The sequence below is a fragment of the Jaculus jaculus genome, chromosome 1, assembly GCF_020740685.1.
Source record: "Jaculus jaculus isolate mJacJac1 chromosome 1, mJacJac1.mat.Y.cur, whole genome shotgun sequence".
Lineage (NCBI taxonomy): Eukaryota > Metazoa > Chordata > Mammalia > Rodentia > Dipodidae > Jaculus > Jaculus jaculus.
In genome coordinates, this window is record NC_059102.1 from 44,612,891 (window position 1) to 44,623,023 (window position 10,133).

Below are 10,133 nucleotides of genomic sequence, written 5' to 3' on the forward strand. Positions count from 1 at the left end.
GTGGTTAAAAGCACTTGCTTGCAAAGACTGATGGTCCAGGTTCAATTCGCAGTAACCACATAAAACCAGATGCACTAAGTAGCACATGTATCTGTAGTTTATTTGCAGTGGCAGGAGGACTCTCTGGCATGCCCATACTCATTCTCTCTGTCAGCCTCTTTCTGTCTTTCCCTCAGACAAATTTAAAATATAAAACAAAGTTGTGAAGGAAGACAAGAATTTCTTTTATATTTCTTTCTTTCCTTTCTTTGTCCCTGTTCCCACTGTTTAAAACTCTCCCAGCCTTTTCATTTGTTGATGGTTGTCTGGGTTGCTTCCAGTTCTTGGCTCTTGTGAATACAGCAGCAATAAAAGTGGTTGAGCATGTGTCTCTGTGAGATATAGTAGAGTCTATAGGGTATATGCCCCAAAGAGGTATAGCTGGATCTAATGGTAGTTCTGTTTTCACCATTTTGAGGCATCTCCATATTGACTTCCATAGTGACTGTACAAAAATGGTTAATGAAGGGTCAGGATGAGGGAAAAGGGGATACCAACACATGATATATCGATACAAAATATGTTGTTAATAATAATAAAGAATAGTTAATGAAGATGTGGTACATATACACAATGGAATTCTACTTAGCAGTAAGGAAAAATGAAATAATCAAATTTGCAGGAAAATGGAGGGACTCGGACGAAAATTATACTAGGTAAAGTCATCCAGGCTCAGAAGGACAAATGCCACATGTTCTCTCTCATCTGTAGTTTCTAGCCTGGACCAGCATCAGATAATTTCAAAACATAATAAATATCAACAATATGGACATGGTGCTAGAGTGAAGATAGGAAAAAGAGAAAATAGGGAGGGAAGGGAGAAAGGGCTATTTGACAAGTCCATGGTCAGAAAGGAAGGAAGGGAGAGAGAGAAAGCCCTCAGGAGTAGAGGGAGGGGGCGGGGGATACACATAACAAATGGCAACTTAAAACCATTCCAGAGACACCCTCTTCCTGAATACCATGCTGCAAGTCATTACCCTTTACAAAGGGAAGGGGGCCCTGCACAGAAGAGCTCCATAAACGATAGAGAAAGCATAACCCTAAAACCATGGATTCTGGCTCGTAATTCCCAGGGCTAGAATTGCCCCCTCCACCCTCCTTGGAGAGCTGTTGGTCAGGGAGACATGAGGCCACCAAAATAATATAGGCCACTGCAAAAACACTTGGTTTCCTGCAAGAGATAAAAAGTAAGTCCCTATTGCTGAAGACACTATAGCCTGAAACTGCAGGACATCAAGTGATCATACTGGAACTGAAAGGAAACTCAGTTCCTTCTAGCTAGCCCTTATCATGCTGGAAAGTGCTATGAGAGTGCCTAGAGAATAACAGTTGCCAACTGACTGATTAAGCAGTAGATCCTGCTAGATATAAAATCGGCCAGCTGAGCAAGAAGTACACACCTGAGCAATAGTGGCACACAGCTGATGCAGGTAACCAACTGCTTACGGATTGGACATGAGACCCGCTCAGTGGGGGAGAACTTGTATGTGGCTCTGGGAACCAAACCAGATTCACTTGAACAGTAAACCAATAGGATCCAGAGAAAACCTCCACTGCTCTCTACTAACAGTTGATCAATAAGTCTCTAATAAGTAGGCTTATCCCCTTCAATTCAAACTGCTCACCTTTGGTTGGAGAAACTTTTATTTTACAGCTAGAGGAAAATGCTGGGGTGAACAAGGATACATCAATACATCAAGAAGAGAGAGCTGTCTGCCATGAGATGGGTCATCTCCACCTCACCTGCTGGGGCCCAGAACTCATTACAGAGGAGGCAGTGACACAAATACTGCTCTCATGGCTATCCTGGAAACCATTTCCAGGGAAACAGCAATAGACACAGTGGTCACTCACACCTCATCAAATCAGAGATCTAGAGTCTACAGAGAAAGCAACACTAAATCAGATCCCTATCTTGCCCCTCAAGGATCAGGGAACATTGCAGAAGTGGGGGACTCTGAATTATTGTAAGAGCCTCAGGGTGGGTGGGAGTAGCTTGAGGCATTGTCTTCCCTGCCCTGCAGAGACTGACTGAGGCCTTGTCCCACCATGAAGACCAATAGCCCCACCAAAGACCTTTAGCAAAATTGGGGCAGAAAAGAGGGAGTCTAAGAGTACAACCTTTATATAAAAAGTAAATAGCTGGGTGTGGTGGCATATACCCTTAATCCCAGTACTCAAGAGGCAGAGATAGGATCACTGTGAGTTCGAGGCCACCCTGAGACTATATAGTGAATTCCAGGTCAGCCTGGGTTAGAGCAAGACCTTACCTAAAAAAAAAAAATCAATAAATAATAGAATTAAAAAAACAACCCTCCCCTAGCCCCGTTATGCAGCCTACTCTCTGACTTACATATTTTGAGGTAATGAGCCAGCTGACCTTTTAGATCAAGAACCTAGCTCAGCATCTGGGGTAAGACAGGTGCCCATGCATTGCTGAACTGATGGTCATGAGCCATGCCACACATACCAAAGGAATTGTTTCTTCCTGTCCTTTAGACCATTGTCTTCTCAGCTAATTGTGGCTAGATATTATCCTGCTATAATAATTCACCAGGAAACACCATAACAGCACATGCACGGTTTACACTATAAAGAACAGTGAAGAATTTTATTTTAATGGTGCAAAGCTAAGCAGTGTTTTAAGAGGGTCAATAGAACAGTTTTTTGAGCATTTTTACTTTCCCAAAACCCTTAACTCCTCACACAGCTATCTCTTCTACAAATAGACTATTTAAATTACACTATTACACAATTTGCTTTATATTTCTTGAGTCAGTTCATATGCTAACTCTTTCATATATGGCTATATTAATTATCCTGTCCAGTCATTTTTACAATTTATTCGTGTGTGCACTCGTGTGTGTGTGTCCACACATGCCAAGGCCTCTTGCTGGTACAACCTAATTCCCAACACTTGTGCTACTTTTTATGACTTAGAAACCCAGGCTGGCAGCCTTTAATGCTGAGCCATCTTCTCAGCCCCTAAGTCTTTACTTAAAAGGCACATTTTCCCCCTTAATCTTTTTTTTATTTTTTCATCTCTAACAGATTTATTTTTTAAAGGAATGGATTAAGGAGAAGAAAAAAAAAAAACATGGGGCACAGAGTATGGAATAGAAAATAAATACAAATCTAAGCTGTTTTACTAATCATTTTATGACCTCAATAAACTAGTACAGAGGATGCCCTGTACAGACACAGTCAAGATTCAAACGAGGCGTTCCCTTAGCCAGGGTGAGGATTTCAGTCTCTGGTACTGGAGTTTCGGCTGCAGTCCTTATTTTGGATGGATCACTGGGTGTTTGGCAGTCCTCGCCTTTAGCCAGATTTGAACAGCAGAATGGCTACCTGACCCAGGTAAAAGTAGATGAAGTGTTTGGTTTCGTGTGTCACATAGCTCCCGAAGTTCCGCCCCACAATGCAGTGCCAGGTGGGGTTGTATTTCTTGTCAAACTCCTTCTTGATGTGGGCCGCAATGTCCTTCTCTATGTTGTATTTCTTCAGCGCCTGAGTTGCGCCCTCCACCGAGTCCTGTTGCATCTCTTCCGACATGTCTGCATTTTTGATCACTGCCTTATGATCGCCCATGGTTGGTTACCGAGGAGCCGGGGCTGCCGACTGCAGTGGTCTCCTGGGGGAGGTGCTGAGGACGAGGCTCAAGGCCCTGAGGAGACCCCGTCACTAGCGAAGCAGTGGCGCATCTCCCCCTTAATCTTAAAAAATGAACAGCTGCCTCATTTCCTCTTTGAGTTCACAGCCAAATTATAATCCAATAGTTTAATCTCTAAAACCCAGCTTCTTCCCCTGCCTTTTTTCTTTTCAAATGACTTAGATTTAATCACTGGAAAAAAAAAAAGTGAATGGAAAGCTTACAAGAAGCGGTACAGGTCTGTGCCTTTTGCAAACTGTGCTTGACAGACTGGGGCTGGTCAACCTGACCCCTTCCAAACAAAGACAGTCACAGTGTTCGTGGAACGCTGGGTCAGTGCACTGAAGTCACCTTGCCCACCACTCACTCCTGGCCAGCATCAGGAGCGCTGCTTTGCCGGCTCTGCTCATCACCCATGTTTTCGTGGCCCGAGATGATGCCATCAATGCACAGCAGCAGAACTGTGGTCTCCATTGCTGTCTTGTATGTTTGTAGCTTCACAGCCAATGGCTCCCATATGCACATTTCTTTCATGTCCATTGAGGTACTAGTCTCACCGTTTACACCCCACGTCTCACAGTTCTGCTAGGTGTGCTGGGCAGGAAGGGAGGTTAGTAGACGTATGGTACTGGCCCCACACTTCTGGATCGGGGTATGCGGGATAACTTCCGAAGCCTGGGCAGCATCCCTGTATGGCCACTGTTACACACCAGTCATAACCTTGGATCTTTCTGTCAAGGCATGGGCGACAGCCATTTCAGAAGCTCTACCTTCCGATGCCAGCTGAGGGTCCAGGAGAACATTGTTGCACACCTGCTTGGCGTCCTGGAGATTGCATTCTGCTTCCACGAGCCTCTCTTTGCTGCCCCTCCCTGAGGAGAACAGTGCAGGCCTCGGGGTCTTTGCCAGTAATGAACTACTCATTTCCAATCCTCTTGAGTTCCAACAGGTCTGCTCCTGTTCCAACATCTGTCAATTCCTCTGGTCAACTGACTATTCTGGCCCCACAGGCTCTAGCGATCTGATTATTGTCTGTCCTCCAGACTGTGCAAATGGCTGTGATGTTGGCCCGCATGAGGTAGTGCTGTGCTAAACCTGAGATGCTCTTTTCTGTGATGACCACCTCAGGCTTCAGCTGGATAATGTCCTTGCAAGCTGCTGGACGTACTCCTCCTCCATTTGGTGGATGCAGGTGAAGTCTTCCTCTTGTGTAATCTCAATGTCAGTCTGGCTCCTCTCCTTTCTTATAGTACAGAGAAGAATCCAGCAACACAGTGCAAGGGTTCTTGATCAAGCGCTGCATTTGAGGATGGATCACATTGTTAATCATGACTCCATGTAGCACACAGAAGGTATCTTTTCCACCTTTGCATATTTCTTGATGTCAGTCTCCTTTCAGCCATTCTCTTCAAACTGTGCAATCTTGACAGCATCCAGGGCAATGTTGCAAGCCAAAGAGGACCACCTGCTGATTACTTTAGTGGCAATGGCACTTTTGATGATGTTCAGCATCATATCACAGTTAATGACATCAACAGGGATACTGATTTTCTTCAGGGTACTGTTCATATTATCTGGTGCTGTGCAATAAGCACTGATCACCACTGTGCCATGCATCTGCTGCTCCAGGAAGTGCTCAGCCACAGACTGCATTTCTCCAACAAGAGTAATTACTGATGTGGTCCCATTTCCAACCTCTGAATCCTGGGTCCAGCTAATTTCAATCATAGACGTAGCTGCTGGGTACTGGACTTGAATCTCTTGAAGAATGACATTGCTATCATTGGTCATCATGATGCCCTGCCCCCATTGGGTCCAAAAGCATCTTCATCATGGACTTGGGTCCCAAACATGTTCTGATGATATCTGCAATTGGCTTAGCAGCGTTGAGGTTTCCAGACTGAACTTTTCTTCCAGATTTGTATTCTGACTGAGCTCGAGCACTGGATGGTGGCCTGTCATGGTGGTGTGACGCACAGCTGAGTACCCGGAGGTGGGCTGGGGTGGGGTGAGGAAGGAGAGCTGACCAGCAGGACCTTCTCCCCTGCTTTCTTTATATGTCTTTTGTTGTTGCTGCTGTTGTTTTGTTTGTTTGTTTGTTTTTGTTTATCAAGCTTCAGTCTCTCTCTAGCCCAGTCTCATCTGGAATAGTCTCAGGGTGGCCTTGAACTCATGGTAATATTACCTCCTATTTCTGCCTCCCTCACGAGTGCCAGGATTAAAGACATTCACTATCACGTCCAGCTCTTTATGTGTTTTACACGCCTCTCTAGGAAGCTGGAAGGAACATGAGGGTTAATGCTAGATCAACTCTTTATTGCAATAAAAAGGAGACTGAGGCACAGAAATGTTTGTGGAAGAATCTTGAATTCTCAAGCACTCATTCACACTCCATCCACTTGCCAAGTGTCTAAAACATACCTAATTTTGAGCCCCCATTGCCAACTCCCTTCCCTACTTCTGCCAGTCACCACTACCCCACATGGGCCCTTCTGGACTGAAAGGGTGACCTTTGACTCCTTTTCTTTAGGCCTCCATGTTCAAGTCCATTTATCAGTTTGTCTCCCTTAGTTTCTTTTTAGTTTGAACAGGGCTACAGGCAAGGGCATTTTCACTTTACAACTGTATTATTACATTATTGACTAATGGCTTTACTTTCTCTCATCTCTGCCTTTTGCACAGTCAACCTAGCAGAACCATTTTATTGTAACTCAGTTATTAATAGTTATAATAAAATAGTTCCATTTGATATATAAACTCAAATTTAACATGAATTTAGACTGCTGATAAAATATGCATTTATGATTATCAAACCTTTCCCATTCCAAAACGTTTACTAGTAACTGGCTTTGTGACCTTGGGCACACTTAATTTCCATGATCTTCAATGCCCATGGGCTGGTAGCTGATGATATTATGAGTGTGTATGACTAACTCTAAAGATTATTTGATAATTAAATGGCACAAGTATAAAGTATTTAAAATAATAGTTGTCATAACCAATAGTATTTATTAAGCTCTTACATTCTAAAAATTTTGGCTTTTGAGACTGGGAAGATGGCTCAGTAGTTAAAAGTACTTGCTCCCAAACAAGTCAATTGATCTAAATTTAGTATGCAACATGGTAATAAAGGCAAACTCAAAGAGGCACATGGGTCTGTAATGCCAGTGTGCCTACATCAATGAAAGACAGAGCCAGGAGAATCCTCATGCTCACAAGCCAGCTAGACTTATTTTCCCAACAGCAAAACAACATAAGAGACCCAATCTCAAAAGGTGGAAGGAAGGCTAGAGAGATGACTTACCAGTTAAGGCACTTGCCTGTGAAGCCTAAGGACCCACGTTTCACTCTTCAGATCCCATGTAAGCCCGACACACAAAGTGACACAAATGTGCAAGGTCGCACATTTGCACAGGATGGCACATGTATCTAGCTGGCCCTTTTAGTGCAGGGGACCCTATAGACTATGAAATCAACCAGCCAGACAAGAAGTACACACTAGTGAAATACTGGCACACAGCCTCTGTGGGTAAACAACTGTTCTTCTCTGATTGGACATGAGTCCCACTTAGTGGTAGAGAACTCATATCTGGTACTGAAAACCAAGTCAGTATTTCATGGTCAGGAAACTCATACTTCAGAGAGAAGCCCCCACTGCTCTTTGGAGAAGAATAGTGGGCTTGCACACCACAAAGTCTCTCAAATAACTTTGCATACTCCTTTAACTCAAGCTGCTGTCACTCTTGATTGGAGGATCTGCTTTATTTTACAGATGACAGAGAAAATGAAGGAGAGCCAAGATCCATCCAAGAGATAGCCAATGGCTTGCTGGGAGACATGCCACTTCTACCACAACTGCCGGGGCTCAGGAGAAAATGCAGAGGAAGCTGTGACATGAATACTGCTCTTACTGCTAGCCTGACAACCAGCTTCCCAGTGATTAATTAAAACCTCATCAAAGCTGGGCTGGAGATATGGCTTAGAGGTTAAGGTGTTTGCCTGTCAAGCCTAAGGACCCAGGTTAAATTCTCCAGTTCTTACATAAGCTAGATGCACAAGGGGGTGAATGTGTCTGGAGTTTGTTTGCAGTGGCTGGAGGCCCTGGCATGCCCATTCTCTTTCTATCTGCCTCTTCTCTCTCTCTCAAAAGAAAAAAATATATATATCAAAGCAGAAATTCAGATCTACAGAGAACTCAACACTAAATCAGACTGTTAGGGAACATTGCAGAAGAGACCTGCAGAAAGATTATAAGAGCCACAAAGTAGGTAGGAGTACCCGAAGCATGGTTCCCCTGAAATCCCACAGGGACTGACTGAGGCCTTCAGGAATACCACCACGGAATACCACCACCCTACTGTGGAGGACCCCCAAGGTAATGGGAGCAAGGGTGAGGGGATAAAAGTATAACCTCCTAATATGTATGTATATATACATAGAAATAAAATTTTAAAATAATTGAAAAAATGAAGAAAGGAATCTGGGTTTTACAAATGATCAATCTCATATTAGACCCACAACAGAGACATCATTATTTTTCTGAGATGAGAAAACTTGGGCTTGAATGAATTTAGAAACTTGCTCAATGTTACCTAGCTAAGAAGAGACTGGACCAAAATTCAAAACTGGGCCAACTTTTATCTTACATTCTGATACATGGAAAAACTTATAAATGATATTTGTCATTGTCATTTATTATCATTTCTACTACCCCAAAGTCTTTCCTCTGCTTTCCTTTCAGATTTCTTTCTGAAATTGGGTCTTAGCACCACTTTAGGAAGGGATGGGTAATTCTTTGTTAAATGTATGGAGTATCATTCTTTCTGCTTTCCAAAGAGGGGTAGGAAGGATAATCTTGCACTGCCTGGGCCCTCTAATCCCCCTGGTCTCATCCCCACTCTGCCTCCCACAGCTTTCTCCATTCTCTAATAATTCCTTATAGTACCTTTATAGCCAGAAAAACATTCTGTGTTTGAATCTGTTTCTTCTTCATACAGTTCTGCCTTAGAAAACAATTTAGGAAAGACAATTCACCTTTGGTCTCCAGTAGTTCATTTCCTTCCCTTAGGACATGTTTTGCACCATAATTATCAAATGGTCTGATTTGACTGTCATCTGCCCTTTGATGATCCTATTATTGGATTTGACAACCCTTTTAAGGTATTTCATGAATTTTTTGGCCCCTTAAATTTCTGTATTGTATGTGACACACCATTCCTTCTCTGCTCTACTGCTTCTCTCAAGTGTGTGTGTGTGTGTGTGTTTCCCCTCGAGCATCTGGTTGTTTATGTTTGGACATCTGGTCTATTTGATTCATAGCAAAAACTGACCTTGGCCTTGTAATAATGAGATTTTTATAGATCCTAGAATCATAAAATGTTAAAGCGGAAGGACTTTTGTAGATAACAGAGACCAACAAAGAGAGGAACTATGTGTCAGGAGAAAGATACACAAGAGGAAGCCTGGGCCAGGACCAAGACCTCTGTTTAATTTCTTCATCATGTGTTGGATCATGATACCAGTAATACTAATATGAAGAGTATAAGTATATTCTCCCAAAATATTTTTCATACCAGTGGTTTTCTTAATTTATTTGCAGAGAGATAGGAATTGTATGAATGAAAAAAATTCATGCATAAGAAAAGAGAGGTTATGTTGGAAAGATTGCTTAGTTGTTAAGGCGCTTGCCTGCAAAGCCTAAGGACCAAGGTTCTATTCCCCAGTACCCATGTAAGCCAGATGCACAAGGTGGCTTATGCATATGGAATTCATTTGCAGTGGCTAGAGGCCCTGGCATGCCCATTCTCCATCTGCCACTCTCTCTCTCTCTCTCATTAAATAAGTAAATGAAATATTAAATAAAAGAGGAATTGGAGAAATGGCTTAGTAGTTAAGGCACTTGCCTGCAAAGCCAAAGAACCTAGGTTCAATTCCCCAGAACCCACGTAAGCCAGTTGCACAAGGTGGCACATGCTTTTGGAGTTCATTTGCAGTGGCTGGAGGCCCTAGTGTGCCCATTCTCTATCTGCCTCTCTCTCTGTTTCTTGCTCACTTTCTCAAATAAATAAAGAAAAAGAAAATATTTTAAAAAGATAGGCCAAGTGTGGTGGTGCACACCTTGAATCCCAGCATTTGGGAGGCAGTGGTAGGAGGATCGCCATGAGTTCAAGGCCATGCTGAGACTATATAGTGAATTCCATGTTAGGTAAAATCCTACCTCAAACAACAACACAATAAGAAAGAAAGAAAGAAAGAACGAAAGAAAAAAAGAAAGAAAGAAAAAAGAAAGAAAGAAAGAAAGAAAGAAAGAAAGAAAGAAAAAAAGAGGGCTGGAGAGATGGCTTAGTGGTTAAGCACTTGCCTGTGAAGCCTACGGACCCCGGTTCGAGGCTCGGTTCCCCAGGTCCCACATTAGCCAGATGCACAAGGGGCCGCACGT

At 43.0% G+C, this 10,133-nt stretch overlaps 1 protein-coding gene and 1 pseudogene across 1 annotated transcript; both read right to left on the minus strand.

The window, feature by feature from the left end:
* Window positions 1–3,209: 3,209 nt before the first annotated feature.
* LOC101611170 (dynein light chain 1, cytoplasmic-like) lies at window positions 3,210–3,639 on the minus strand. Its single transcript, XM_012947662.2, has one exon. The coding sequence runs from the start codon at window positions 3,631–3,633 to the stop codon at window positions 3,364–3,366; it is 270 nt and encodes an 89-aa protein (XP_012803116.1). The 5' UTR covers window positions 3,634–3,639; the 3' UTR covers window positions 3,210–3,363.
* Window positions 3,640–4,057: 418 nt separating this feature from the next.
* Window positions 4,058–5,686, minus strand: LOC101610882 (annotated as a pseudogene).
* Between the last annotated feature and the right edge of the window lie 4,447 nt (window positions 5,687–10,133).

Coding starts and splice junctions, on each gene's coding strand:
- LOC101611170 (XM_012947662.2), bottom strand. CDS start 3,633: ATGGGCGATCATAAGGCAGTGATCAAAAATGCAGACATGTCGGAAGAG.